Source organism: Syzygium oleosum, unplaced genomic scaffold, assembly GCF_021117445.2.
Source record: "Syzygium oleosum isolate NSW1041296 unplaced genomic scaffold, Sole_v2.1 Sole_v2.32, whole genome shotgun sequence".
In the NCBI taxonomy this organism is placed as follows: Eukaryota; Viridiplantae; Streptophyta; class Magnoliopsida; order Myrtales; family Myrtaceae; genus Syzygium; species Syzygium oleosum.
Genome location: NW_026607516.1, coordinates 807,819 through 822,183, shown reverse-complemented (window position 1 = coordinate 822,183; position 14,365 = coordinate 807,819). Strand labels below are relative to the sequence as shown.

The following is a 14,365-nucleotide window of genomic DNA, read 5'->3' as shown; positions in this document are numbered from 1 at the left end:
TGCAACGGATAGACCGAGCAAAGTATAGGATCATAGTCGAGACTAGAACCCTGTTTCTCACTTGGGCAGGCAGAATCTCAATGCAGGAATCTCGCACACCTCATTCATTGCAAGTTAAACTTGCATATTTATTCATTCACCTTAGACTTATCAGTAAGCAGTAGAAAATGTGCGACGACATGCCAAAACAGATTAAAAAAGACTTGCGGGGCACGACACCGAAGAACAAGGTCAGATTGTGATTGTATATACAAAAAGGGGGGGAAAACACGACACCCACGCAGAAACTATCAAACATCGTTCAGTCCAAATTTTCATAGAAGAAAGCACGGAGTACGAGATGGATCTTCGCCACGATCAGCCCACGACCACTTCAGTTTCTCTTCTTCTTCTTCTTCTCATTCTTCTCAGCAGAGTTCTTTAACTGCACAAACCAAATTATCATGACCAAGAGTTTAACTTCAAAGGACTCAGGAGAACATCACATCTCTTCACCTGATTGATTGAGGAAAACTAAACAAGCCTTCATTTTCATTACTTACCATGACGATAAGGATTCGGACAAAAACAGCCACAAAATCAGTGAAGAGGTTTAACGCGTGCCTCACATAGTCCATATCACCATGGTGTGCTTGCTCGATTATCTCTTGAGTGTCCACTACCACATAGCCAATGAACACTAAAAGCCCAAAGTATATCTGCAATATTGAAGAGATCAATTAGCCGTCTATGCACGATTCAGAAAAATGGAGAACAGGACCATGCCATTGCTCACCTCAAACTTAAAGATGGCTGCAGATCCACCAAAGATAGCAGAGGCAAATTGCAACCACATGAGCATGGAAAGTCCAGAAGAAAGCAAGCCACCAAGATATAGGTACTCCCTCCTCCTAGCCAACATGGCTGCGCCTGAGAAACAAGCGAAGGCCACCGCAGATCCCACAAATGCACTTATCAGAATGCTGCACCAAGACACAGAATACTAGTCAGGGCACATGCAAAAGTAGTTTATACAAGCGGTGCCATGGGAGCACATAAAATTCGATGCATCAGCACTAAGAAGAGTCGACAGTTGCAAGGAAGAAAAGAGATGAGATATATACCTCGGGTCAATTCTGATGGCCGTTTCGATGAGAGGACCAACACATGCTCCTTCAAAGAGAGATGCCGCCATGAGCAGGCCAAACCTCTTTTGCTGTTCGCCAGAAGATACAAAAACGATTCAATTCTCAAATTCTCACAAATTGCCATTCCCATAGTAACAAGAGGTCAAAAGAAGTAATTAGATACCACATATCACCTAACATATCACTTTTGAGCGTACCTCTTCATATGGAGGAGTAGAAAGTAGCCATACAATGCTTCCGATGCAAGCAAATGTCGTGAGAAGCCCGCCAATGTTCAACAACAGATGCAGGTAAGCACCAGTAGCCGAAGCGATCAAGGCACAACATAAGGACAGATAAACCTGACAATTTGCAACGCATATGAGACATACGTCATCATCATGTTACTAAATAAAATCAACTGAAAGAAGAAAGCCGCCATAGATGGTTTTCGCTCAAGAATTCAATAGGCCAAAGGGTACACAATCCCTCAAAGCAAATAGATCAAATACGTTCCAAAAGCGGGCCGGGTCCAACAACTGATCATCTAAAACATAACTAGTCGACGGACATGTCTCCCTGGGACAAAGAAGTCCACAAATTTGCCTCCTAAGTTTCCAGAAATGTTAGAAAAAGCAAACTCATCCCACTGTTCACCGCATTAATTTCGGCTAATGCCCACCGCCAAAAAAACCCAGAAGATCAATTCAACTCAGAGAATCAATCAAGCTAAAGAGTCTCTGCAGCCAATTAACTATCTCTAACAATCCGATCGGCAGCAAAATCTCCAGCAATCTCATACACCGACCCGACAAAACCCTAGCTTCCTCCGGAGGAGGTCAGCAACAACGGGACCCCATCCCTCGGAGCAAAACCACCGCAAACGAACACCAAAACAAGCGATTTGCACACCGTTAGACACAGGACGAAGCAGAGATTACGGCAAGGAAAACCTCACCCGCTTGAGGTGAGACTGGACGGCGGGCGATATCTGGCGGAAGTTGTTGAGGGAATCGTAGCTCCAACCCTTGCGGTTGCTCGATTGGAAGAAGGAACCGAACGCGTCCATGGCGAATTCGATGCTTGCGAGGAGGATCGAGAGCGAGAGAGACGAACTTTTGCAGGCGTGATCGAGAAGGTCTTCAACCAAAACTGTGTGGATCGAATTGGGGGCTCGCGGTTTTGGTTTTATACGCGGATTTCAATTTCTTTTGGGGTAGGAGCTAGAGGGTTCGGGACTTTTCGGGTCCGAATTACGCTTATGCCCTTCGGGGTCTCGGGGCCGGGTTGAGCTTGACCCGGATCCGATTGACCGTGTGAGCGGTAAGTGATAGAGTTCAATTTGGCTTTCGCATTGTTTGGTTGGTCATTGAGTTTCAATTAAAATAAAGGAATAAGTGCATTCAAAGTCCTAAAACTTATCGTGAAAGTGCAATTGAGTCCTAAAACTTTCATAATGTGTAATTAAGTCCTAAAACTTGTTGGGAAAGTGCAATTGAGTCCTAAAACTTTCAAAAAGTGCAAACAAGTCTTAAAACTTATCGCGAAAGTGCAAACAAGTCCTAAAACTTGCAAATTGGTTCAATCAAGTCTTTTCATTGATTGCACTTTTTGAAAGTTTTAAGACTTGATTGCACATTTGTGATAAGTTTTAGGACTTGATTGCACTTTCGTGATAAGTGTTAGGACTTGATTGTACTTTTTAAAAGTTTTATAACTTGATTACATTTTCGTGACAATTTTTAGGACTTGATCGCATTTTTTGAAAGTTTTAGGATTCAACTGCACTTTCCTAACAAGTTTTAGGACTTCTAGTGCACTTATCCTTGAAATAAAAGAGAAGCTTAGTCCGCAATTTTCAACCGCATAAAAAAAAGCAATGTGATTAGTCTTTGCAAAATTAAATACGTAAAAAAGAGTGTAAGAAAAGTTCATCACGGTACATTAGGACAGTCCACGTTTAAATGGGCCCGAGTTCTTTACATTGATTTTTAGATTAACATTTTCAATGGATAATCTTTGCAAAATATGGTTCACGTTAAATGTTATTAGTCTTTGCAAACTTAAATACATAAAATTACAAATGTAGGCACTTTTTATGAATATAATATTCGTAAAATAAACGAAATATCTATCAATATTATATAAAAGTAGGAGGTGGTCTTTTGTTTTATATGATAGAATAGTTAGTGTAGAAAATAAACAATTGATATAGTGACAATTTAATAAGACTCGGTACAATAACGAGATTGGGAAAGAGAAAAGAAAAACCCAACTATTCGCTTCTTGAAGAGACTTATCACAAAATGAAAAAAAAAAGTAATTTGTGTACCTGCCTCACTTAGCCAAATAAATTCATCTTTTTTAGACTGCAAACATGTTATGGAAAAAACTTTCATGGTGTACGGTGTCAATAACGAAGAAATAAATAGATGATGATTTCGTGATGATTAAATCGAGATACCAAACAGCGAGAAACTCGACAATTTCATAAAATTATTGGGATACTTTAGGGTTAATATGTTCCAATTTAAGTACACTGAATTTATTTTTTTTTGGGGGTGGGGGATGGCAACCGTCCAGTCGGTGTAGTTGACCCAACTAGTTGAACCCGATTTGCGAATACGGGTCAAGAATGACCGAATGGAAAGCTCCAGATAATCAGGGGGCATAAAGGGAAATAGGGAACTGCAGAAACCTGGAAATTTCGTGGTGATGACTTTATTGTTTATGTTGACAGGAACTATCGAACGAAACGGCTTGCCTCCTTCGCGTCGCTTTTCGCATCGCTTTCTTGCTAAGTAAAACCCAGGAAATATCGGGGTCGATAACTCTTGATTACGTGGAAATGTCACGTCAACTTGACCAGTGAAAAGTCGCCACGTCATTTCTTCTTTGTTTCGTTGCATGTTACGAATCGGACCATGTGTCATGGACTTCAACTTACTAAACCTCCTTTTGTTTCGTGAAAAACACGTGACATTCAGAAAATCAATATTGAAAAAAATGTCAATATTTTTCATTGTTTGGGAAACCTGAAAATGAAATTGAAATTCTTTTTCATTTTTTGGTATGAAAAATCTGATTTGATTTTCCTCTGTGTGCTACTTTAATAATTTTTTCATTTTTTTCTTTTCTCCTTTTAATTCGAATATTTAATTTTCTTTTTCGTATTTCTTCTTCTTGGCCAGTCGCCGGACACCGCGACGGCTAGTGTCTGGCCTTAGGTGAGCTCAAGCCTCGCCAAATCGACGAGCTTCGAGCTTGCCGGCCTGTGGCAAGGCTTGAGTTCGCCTGTGGCCGATCGTTGGCTTTCGACGTGGCCGGTGATCGGCCAAAAAAGAAGGAAAAATTTAAAAAAAATAATTAAAAGGAGTGCATGGAAGAGAACGTGCTTGATCTAGGTGAAAGAAAGAGAGAGGAAAATGATTTCCTCTTTCTCACTTTTGAAGATGTTTTTTTCACTTACGGAAAATGTTTAGCCTAACTCCGGTTAACAAGATATATTTTGGGTTGGGTGCATTTGACTCGAGTTTCCTTCTGATCGAGCTCTATAATTAAACTTTTTTGAGTCCACCCACATTGATTTTTTGGGCTGGTCCAAAACCATGTAGATGTGTTATCACAACACCCGCATTAATATATTTGAAGCAACTAGTTGCTAGTAAGATTTTTGAACTCTTTTCCTTAGTAGTTATTTTGGGATAAGTTATGGAAAGAGAAATCACATCGATCTTGCATGATTGATAGGAAGTAGAGGTGACAAAATGCGTCTAAAATCCATATGTTAACTCATATTTAATGGTGTGGGTTCTAAATGTGTTGCCTTAAATTTTAAAAAAAGTTTAAGCGAGTTGTAAATGGGTGATAAATGGATTTTAAATGGGTCATAAATGCATTATCTAAAAAGCTTAAGTGAATCATAAATAGTTGATTTTTAATTTTTTGATTTTCTGATTTTTTAATCTTTTAAATTTTCTGACTTTTTTAGTTTTTAATTTATTTTTTTTTTTCATTTTTTCTACAAAATCCCGCGAGGGTTGTTGGCCATCGCGGCCCTCACCCGACGTAGAAGAAAGAAAGAAAATAAAAAGAAAATAAAAAATTATAAAAATTATCTACTATATTCATATTGCATGGAAGTCTTTTAGCAATATAATCTTTTTTTTAAAATCATAAGAAATAAAAAAAAAATTATATTGGGTTAAATATGAATTAGCAATATGAGTCGATCGGATCGGGTATAGATCGAGAAATTTGCACTGCGAATAAATGGGTCATAAACGGTTTAATGGATCAATTGGGTTGATCATTTATGACTCAACCCGATCCACCCGTTTGAAATATCTATAAGGAGGGCACTTTGCAATTATCTCGTATTTCCATAACGACTTATTTAGGGAAAAAAAATCCAAGTAGTGTTATATTTTAGGGTTAATATCACGAAAAACCCTAAACTGATACAACTATGACAAATTTATCCCAAACAAATATTTTGACCACCAAAAATCCGAAACTGGTGCACCTATGGCAACTTTATTCCAAACTAATTTTTTAATCACCAAAAACCCAAACCGGTGCATTTGTGACAAATTAACCCTCTATTAATTTCTGTTAAACTGGATTAATATCACAAAAAATCATAAACTGGTACACATGTGACAAACATATGGTAAAATCCTAAACCGGTGCACCTAACAACTGCTAAGAGTTATATAACTTAGCAATTTGATGGTAAAATTTAACAGAAACTAATGAGGGGTAAATTTGTCATAGGAGTATCAGTTTGAGATTTTTCGTGGTCAAAAAATTAGTTTGGGATAAATTTGTCACAGATGTACCAGTTTGGAGTTTTTCGTTATATTAACTGTCATATTTTACCATACATGCGCAAGTTTGTAACAAAGGAAGAAGATCCAAACAATAAGAAGAAAAAGAAGTTAATTCTTTTCCATATTTGATTTGTGTTTAATTATGACCTTAAGATTTCATACCTTAGCCAAATCCGGAGCTACATTGTATTACCTTCCTAATTATCAAGTATACACTCCACCATAAATACCCAGTTCTCCCCCTCGTGCATGAATCGTGCACCCCACGTAGCCAACAAATTAAAGGAGAGAAATGAGAACCCTAAAGATGGCTCGAATTCCTCACAAACAACACATTTTTCTTCTGTTCGTCATGGTCTCGATTGCATGCGTCTCAGCGTTTGGACCCAAGACGCAGGAGCTGATCGACACCATTTGCCGCAAGATGGAGGACTACGGGTTCTGCAACAAATGCTTCTCCGAACACATATTCACCCCGGAGGCCGACATGCATGGCCTGGCTCAAATAGCCATCGCGCAGAGCCTGAGCAACGCATCCACCACGGTGGTTTTCGCCAAGCAAACCATGCGCGCCGTGACCGACCAAGAACCGGTGGATTATCTCAAGCTCTGCATCATTGGGTACCTGAAGATTTTGGATATGATAGAGAACGCGGACAGGATCTTTGGGGACAACAACTACAACGCCGTGTTGACCGACTTCCTGAACTCGGCGAAGGTGCTAGCGACTGAGTGCGGGCAGTACAGCAACAGCCATGGGATCGGAAATCCTCTTTACGAGAATAACAGAGAGGAGAGGATTCTTGTCACCATGACTGCTGCGATTGCATACAGTCTGCTTCATTGAAGAAAAATAGTGTTTTCGAGCGATTGAGTGCTTCCTTTTCGGTTCTTTTCTTTTTCGTTGTTCTTTTCGCTTCTTATGAAGTTTGGTGTTGTTCAAATAAGGCTGGCTATCAAATCGCGCCGTGATTGGGACTTAAGGAAATGAAATTAGTAACTTTTAATTTGCATGCATGCAAATGAGGTGGTGAAGTTCCTCAAGGATGGCCTGCTTTCGCAGTTAACGTGTTGCAGTTCTTTTCGCTTCCGGAAAAGAGAGAGACAGATTGATTGGCTATTCCAGCTGAGAATTGACAATACGACAAATTCACTCCATACAAGTTGACTTGATAAGAACAACTTCAGTTCTATTGTCACGGTGTAAAATCAATTATTAATACCACGAAAAATATCAAACTGATACACTTATAATAATTTTACCCTAAACTAATTTTTGATTACGAAAAATTTAAATCGGTATACCTATGATAAATTTACCCCTAATTTTTTTACCACCAAAAACGCCGAACTTATATATTTGTGATAAATTTACCCTCCGTTAGTTTCCATTAAATTGAATTAATATCACAAAAAATCATAAACTGGTACGCCTGTGAAAAACGAAGGGTAAAACATAAAATTGGTATATCCATTAATTGCCGCGTGTCATTTAACAAAATAATTTGACAGTAAAATTTAACGGAAATAAATTGAGAGTAAATTTGTCACAGGTGTATCATTTTGAGATTTTTGGTGGTCAAAAAATTAATTTGGGGTAAAATTGTAACATGCGTACTAGTTTGGGATTTTTCGTGATATTAACCCTTTATAATACACAAGCTAGATAATGAATATGTACACGCAGTGTGATTTTTGTGAAAAATTGTTCAAAAAATTATAAACTTATTACAAAGTGGTTAATTTAGTCATAAACTTTGTAATTTGAAAAATTTAGTTATATACTTTTTGACAATTTACCAATTTTGGTCGAAAGTCCGTGTTAGGACATTTATGATGTGGACTAGGGGTGAGCATGGTTTTAGGGTAAAAACTAGAATCGAAGAACCGGACTAGTGGAAACATGTACGGTTCCAGGTTCCAAGGTAAACACGATAGGTTCTAGGTTTCAAGTTCTAAAAATTGGAGAACCCGTTTCAACGGCTAGGTTTTAGGTTCTTGGTAGGTGGAACCAAGAACCTATAACAAGTTTTTGTATTTTTCTTAATCTATGTCTTCGCGTGATCCTGTGGTATTCCATGGCGTCCGATAATAAGTGTATAATCTGGCACCAATAGTCTGAGTTTTTATTTTATGACTGAGACCATTACTTTGTTAATATTTCAAAATCTTCGTATGTCTAAATATAAGTTGTACTAAGTGGATTGTAGTAGTAAGTGATGGTCATTAAAAGTGATGATTCGCTTCAAACGTTCATTTAATAATACAGGTGAAACTTAGATAGACCCTGAAACTTGTGATAGGGTAGGTTCCATGTTCCAACGTATACAGGGTAGGTTTCAAGTTCCAGAAAATGAGAAACCTGTTCCAACGGGTAGGTTCCAGGTTTCGAGTGGAACCTATGCGAAATATGGAACTACCCATCCCTAATGTGGATGATCGGCGGAGGGAAATAGGGAAAAAAGAAAGAAGAAAGGAAAAAATATAAAAAGTTCAATTTTTATTCAAAAAATTACAAAAATAGGTTGTGTTAGCACCAATTGTCCTACGTGGCACAACCAACGTTCATGTCACCGATTTCCAGCCATATTTCATTGGAAGGATTACATTGGCAAGTCAAAAGGTTTAGGACTAAATTGGTCGCAGTACAATAGATTTATGACTTCTTGGATAATTATCCCGTGATTTTTACTACTCAAGATATAGCAACAACATATCATTATTAAAAGTAGAATGTATTGGCTAACAAATGTGTATTTGAACCAAAAAACTGATGTTAATTTGAAAGATTAAGCATTAAGACTTTATTATGAAACACTTGAATTATTAAATAATTAAAATAAATTATTGATTAAAATGCACAATGCGAACAATATAAATAAATATGTAAGGTTAGAGAAAAATATTTTGAGATTTGAAATCTTACCCCTACTACTAAAATACACATACTTTCACATAAATGCACGTACGTATTAACTTACAAAAAAATACACGTCCTAGACTAAAACACACCGTACGCGTGGTGTATTATACTCGTGTGAAAATACTTCGACTTATGACTGATTTTCTATATTTTTACTGATCAACTAATGAGGTTAGAAGTCGATTACCAAAATGTCCCCGACAGATTAAATTTAAAAGAGTCAATCGCATCCCATGCTTTTAAATCCATTGAGACACCTTAAAAGATATAGAGGATCTGTGTTATGCGTGAGTTTCTTATGTATACAAATTATGGCAGAGTTGCCCTCTAGTCCTTGGTCCCAGTTTAGGAAAGCTAATCATATAATATTGAGATAATATCACGAAAAACTCTAAACCAATATACCTATGACAAATTTACCGTAAACTAATTTTTTTACAAAAGAAAACCCCAAACTGGTACATTGTGACAGATTTACCCTTCGTTAGTTTACATTAAATTGGATTAATACCACGAAAAATTACAAATTGATATACTTATGACAAATAGAGGATAAGACCTTAAACTGGTACATCCGTCAACTGTCATGTGCCATGCAATTCAACAATTTGACGGTGAAATTTAACGAACACTAACGAAGGATAGATTTGTTACAAGTGTACCAGTTTGAGGTTTTTGGTTGTTAAAAAAATTAGTTTAGGATAAATTTGTCATATCATTACCGATTTAGGATTTTTGGTAGTGTTAACCCTATAATCTTTTATAATTATCTTGCTGGATAGCAAGAATAAATGCATTTTATAAGTTTCTTAAGGAAATAATTGTGCATGGAAGATTTGAAGGGAAGTAAAAGGAAGGAAATCCTACTATGGAATCATATCCTTCACTTCTAAACGAGAAAATATTCGGTGGTTTGTGCACGCCACGTCACGTGCCTACGTGGCGTGCACAAACGCACGTGAACCATTGATAAAGGGACACGTGGCTCTGACTTGGAATTAAAAAAAAAGTTATATTTTGAGTCTCTTCACTGGTGCCCTAAGAAGACTAACTCTGCCACTAGGGGGGGGCCGTGAGCAAAAAGTAAAGCAATTAATGCATGCATTAATTGCTGTGTTCTCTCTCTCCCCCTCTCCCTCTCTCTTCTCTTTCACTCTTCTCCTTCCCTTCCATCTTCCGTGAAAAAGAAGAAGCCCGCTTCCTTTTTTTTCAAAATACTCTCCCCATCTCTCTCTCCCTCCCAAGAGCCCCGCGGTTGCATCTCGAGCCCAGACCCGGCGCCTCTGGTACGTCGCCTCCAGAGCCACTTCCTCTCCGTTGCTCCCAAGAGCCCTCGTCGATCGCATCCCATGCTCAGATCCGACGGTGAAGCCCAAACCCGGCGCCTCCGCATCCGCCGTCGCCTCCAGGAACCACTCCCCCCCCCCCCCCCCCCCCCCTCTCCCTCTCTCGCTCCCAAGAGCCCCCGCCGGTCGCATCCCGAACACCGTCTCCGCCGTGGCATTTTGGGTTTTGCACATAACTGAGCTGAGCGTTCTCCTTCTTGTGTATTCATTCTCTCCCCGGCGGAAGATGAGACGAAGTCCAAGTGAAATGGAAATGCATGGACTTGGGAACTTTCATTTGTATTTGCATTTTTGTCTCGTTTTGGAAGAAAATAATGTATCGTTTGTTCTACTCGGGTTTATGAGGGTGGTGTTTGTAACCTACCTATATGTTGGGTGTGCCGGTGTGTAACCGGTTCTCTTTATTTTTTTCTTTTTTTTGTCTAAGTTTTCCTTCGGTTTTTTTCGGTCGAGAAGTTCTCCTTCAGTTTAGGTAGGCTATACATTGTTTGTTTTTTAATCAAGCATTATCACTGTTATAATTGCGTTTGTTTTGCTTTGCTTCATTAGCTAAAAAGACGTGTTTATTCCTGCACAACAATGAATGGAGTCCAAAGTCAAGTTTTCATTTCAGCGATCATCACGGATAAATGGACTTCATCCTTGCAACAGCGACGCGATTGCCCTTCAGTGTCTGGAATAACTTTGACAGTCTAGTTACTTGCATTGGATATGGTTATAACATCAAAGAATCGTTGCTTGTCCCGAGCTTCCTTCATCAAAATTGTTGTAAAATAGATGCGGAAAAACAAATTAAGAACACCGAGATTTATGTGGATCAATCACAAGGTGATCTACGTCCACGGGCGAGGCAAAACAAGATTCCAATGTAATCAAAGAGAGTACAGTTTTTAGAAGTAGAAAAAAATGACAAAAGTTCACGGCTCACAAAACTGTCTGAAAACAAAATTCTCTTTGTACATCAATGAGAAAACCTAGCCTATCAGCCCAACCCTCTTTAAATCTCAATTTTTTCTCCACTTTCGGGTCACACAAAAATATGTCGGGTCGGGTGATAAACTGGACCGATTACATAAAATTCAAGACATATTTAACAAAAATTAAAGTTCGAACTTGAAAATAAAATGGCAATGACAAGTAGAACAAACCTTGATCAAAGAAAAAAGCCCAGAAACAAGAACTGCGCAAATATATCTTCTTGTTGCATTAAACTTAAACTCACTCTTGAGAGTATCACATTCCGACGAACAAGAACACGACATAAACCATACAAAGAAGCTGAGAATTCCTCCCAAAAAACTAAAATAATCACGAGGATCAACCTCAAAACAACTACACAATCTTGTAAAATGGCTCAAATATCATCTTTTTTGGCCTGATCGTTACGAAGAAACTCATCAACAGTGGAAGGAAACCTGCAACCACCACCCTCGCAAACAACCCAGAGGCAAATGCACCAACCTCAACGGCTCAACCCTCTCATCCTCATCACCACCGCCGCCGTTCAAGAAGTACTAAATCCGATGGGACTTTCCAAATCTCGAACCCTCTGCTCGGGAAATCTAAGAGAATAATGCAAAAGGAGGGCGGAGGCAGAGGCGACGTGCCGGAGGCGGATATAAGCTCGAGACACGGCAACGACGACCGGCGGGGGCTCTTGGGAGCGAGAGAGAGAGGGGGGGGGGGGGGAGTGGTTCCTGGAGGCGACGGCGGATGCGGAGGCGCCGGGTTTGGGCTTCGCCGTCGGATCTGAGCATGCGATGCGATCGACGAGGGCTCTTGGGAGCGACGGAGAGGGAGTGGCTCTGGAGGCGACGTGCCAGAGGCGTCGGGTCTAGGCTCAAGATGCAACTGCGGGGCTCTTGGGAGGGAGAGAGAGATGGGGAGAGTATTTTGAAAAAAAAAGGAAGCGGGCTTCTTCTTTTTCACAGAAGACGGAAGGGAAGGAGAAGAGTGAAAGAGAAGAAAGAGGTAGAGGGGGAGAGAGAGAACACAGCAATTAATGTACGCATTAATTGCTTTACTTTTTGCTCACGCCACCTCTAGTGGCAGAGTTAGTCTTCCTAGGGCACCAGGGGAGAGACTCAAAATATAACTTTTTTTTTAATTTCAAGTCAGAGCCACATGTCTATCAGTGGTCCACGTGCGTTTGTGCATGTCACGTAGGCACGTGACGTGGCGTGCACAAACGACTGAATATTTTCTCCTTCTAAACAGTATCTTGGGGAGATAATAAATTTTTTCCCTAAAATCCCATGAGGCAGTCTACGCATATAAACCCTATTTTGCTTCTCTCCATTCTTGCAAACTCGTAGGGCGTACAACCAAGAGAAGAGAACGGAAGAGAAATCAAAGAAATATGGAAAATTCCATCGCCGCTCTCTTCTTCACCTTCCTCCTCTTCTCGAACGCCCTGGCCGGCCCGCAGACGCAACAGCTGATCGACCGGATCTGCCGCCAGACCGAGGACTACGGGTTCTGCAACAAGACCTTCCACCAGCATATCTCGGGCGGAGAAACGGACATGCAAGGCCTGGCTCAGATAGCCCTAGAGCAAGGCCTGGAGAACGACACTGACACTCTGATCTTCGCGAGGCGGCTCACGCGGCAAGTCACCGATAAGGATCTTCTGGACTACATCCTGAACTGCATCAGCGGGTACTTGGAAATCTTGGAACCCTTCCAGGACGGGCTCAAAGCACTCAGCGAGCACAACTATTCGGCCCTTGTCGCGCATTTGAGAGGCACACCACAGGCGCATGGAAGCAAGTGCGGGGCATTCGCGGGCGGAGTTCCAAACCCTTTGAGTGAGAGGAACAGGGAGATGAGGATTCTCATCACCATGTCCCTGAATGCTGCTTATGCACTTAGTCGAGGAAGAGTTCGAGTTTCTAAACCTAAGCATGGCGATTTATGTGTTATTTGTTAAAGAAATCTAGGATGTAACAAGTAAAAGTAACGCTGACCATGCTCATAGGCAGCGGACGATAATTAAAGGAAATAAATTCGGTTTGAATTGCAACTCATGCATATCTTCGAATTCAAGAAGAGGAAAGCAATAATATAATCCAAGATCAAATCCGATTTTCTTGATCGAGGTCATCGTCGGACCATCAACTGCTGCGTCGGCATGGCGTACCGGCACAAGGGGCAAGAATGGCTCGTCTCCAGCCACTGCCTGATGCAATCCACGTGATAAACATGCGAGCAGGGCATCTTCGTCGCTTCCGTCCCGCCCGCGAGCTCCTCCATGCAGATGGTGCACACGCACGTCGGATCGCCATCATTCACCCTAATTCTCTCCAAAGCCTCGATGGACGATTTCGTCGCCGGCTCCAGCAAAGGTTCTTCCTCGAGCGACGGCATTAATTCTTCTTCCAAGAGCACGTGAGTCACGGCGTAGATGGTTACTTCCATATGGGCAAGGTTGGCGCCGTCGCTGGCGGGGGTCGAGGTCATACAAACCGCCTGGTTGTACACGTGTCGGATGATCGGCGGCTGATACTCCACCAGAACTCCAATTTCAGACAGTATAATGGATATAAACTGTGTATTGCATCACAAGGGATGGAGTTAGTGCACGATGGATCGTACGGCTTCGTGTTTACAATTCGTATATGATATTTAAGATTCTTCTAATAATCAATCGATTCGCTAGAAATTTTGAAGGCAAAAATTCTTTCCTCGTAGAAAGCACGCACGCCTGCTTACGTGTTTTAGAGGATTAATCGGATGCCCAAAAAGTTTAGGATAGACTTTCGAGATTATTTTGTGCACCAAACAAGCTTGAATTACAATAACCAAAGCAAGGACAAGGAAGAAACTAAAAGCAAGTCGTAATGCGCATTCCACACTAATATAAGCTCCTAATGAAGAATCGGGTATTTCCTTCGAAGTTTGTGTAAATGTGCAACGTTGCCAAAATCTAACCTGGCAATTGTTCCATAGAAGCTGATTGGACCAAACCTGAGCGGTCAGTGCGGGCAGCGCCGCATGAGGGACTAGTGCCCGACCGCCATGCCGGTGGATGTATTGAAGGACGAAATTCAAGTGGAACATGATCCGACGATGGTCGCCGGTACCTAGGTCGCTTGCCGTACGCATTCTCTGTGCGCCCGTGATCCGGGATTCATAATAAGTGTAAGCCAAAGTGGTCAT

The 14,365-nt window shown here is 40.7% G+C and overlaps 4 protein-coding genes across 4 annotated transcripts; 2 read left to right on the top strand and 2 right to left on the bottom strand.

Annotated features, from left to right (window-relative positions):
* Positions 1-107: 107 nt before the first annotated feature.
* LOC115686483 (bax inhibitor 1-like) lies at positions 108-2,280 on the bottom strand. Its single transcript, XM_030611797.2, has 6 exons — positions 2,065-2,280; positions 1,325-1,468; positions 1,104-1,195; positions 776-962; positions 543-698; positions 108-424 (listed from the first exon to the last, which is right to left on the bottom strand). The coding sequence occupies exons 1-6, from the start codon at positions 2,173-2,175 to the stop codon at positions 374-376; spliced, it is 741 nt and encodes a 246-aa protein (XP_030467657.2). The 5' UTR covers positions 2,176-2,280; the 3' UTR covers positions 108-373.
* Positions 2,281-6,290: 4,010 nt separating this feature from the next.
* Positions 6,291-6,785, top strand: LOC115686496 (uncharacterized). The gene has a single exon (XM_030611816.1). It carries the CDS (start codon positions 6,291-6,293, stop codon positions 6,783-6,785), a length of 495 nt encoding a protein of 164 aa, XP_030467676.1.
* A 5,781-nt stretch (positions 6,786-12,566) lies between these two features.
* Positions 12,567-13,209, top strand: LOC130135373 (uncharacterized). The gene has a single exon (XM_056304368.1). The coding sequence runs from the start codon at positions 12,567-12,569 to the stop codon at positions 13,134-13,136; it is 570 nt and encodes a 189-aa protein (XP_056160343.1). The 3' UTR covers positions 13,137-13,209.
* Positions 13,210-13,306: 97 nt separating this feature from the next.
* Positions 13,307-14,365, bottom strand: LOC130135372 (probable E3 ubiquitin-protein ligase RHA4A). The gene is made up of 2 exons (XM_056304367.1): positions 14,138-14,365; positions 13,307-13,753 (listed from the first exon to the last, which is right to left on the bottom strand). Exons 1-2 carry the CDS (start codon positions 14,363-14,365, stop codon positions 13,307-13,309), a joined length of 675 nt encoding a protein of 224 aa, XP_056160342.1.

Excerpts from the sequence above, each read along its gene's own strand:
- LOC115686483 (XM_030611797.2), bottom strand. The coding sequence starts at position 2,175 with ATGGACGCGTTCGGTTCCTTCTTCCAATCGAGCAACCGCAAGGGTTGG. Across the intron at positions 963-1,103 it reads GCCATCAGAATTGACCCGAG|CATTCTGATAAGTGCATTTG; the intron begins GTATATATCTCA and ends GTCTTGGTGCAG. Across the intron at positions 425-542 it reads TCCGAATCCTTATCGTCATG|TTAAAGAACTCTGCTGAGAA; the intron begins GTAAGTAATGAA and ends TGGTTTGTGCAG.
- LOC130135373 (XM_056304368.1), top strand. The coding sequence starts at position 12,567 with ATGGAAAATTCCATCGCCGCTCTCTTCTTCACCTTCCTCCTCTTCTCG.
- LOC115686496 (XM_030611816.1), top strand. The coding sequence starts at position 6,291 with ATGGTCTCGATTGCATGCGTCTCAGCGTTTGGACCCAAGACGCAGGAG.
- LOC130135372 (XM_056304367.1), bottom strand. The coding sequence starts at position 14,365 with ATGACCACTTTGGCTTACACTTATTATGAATCCCGGATCACGGGCGCA. Across the intron at positions 13,754-14,137 it reads TTCTATGGAACAATTGCCAG|TTTATATCCATTATACTGTC; the intron begins GTTAGATTTTGG and ends TGCAATACACAG.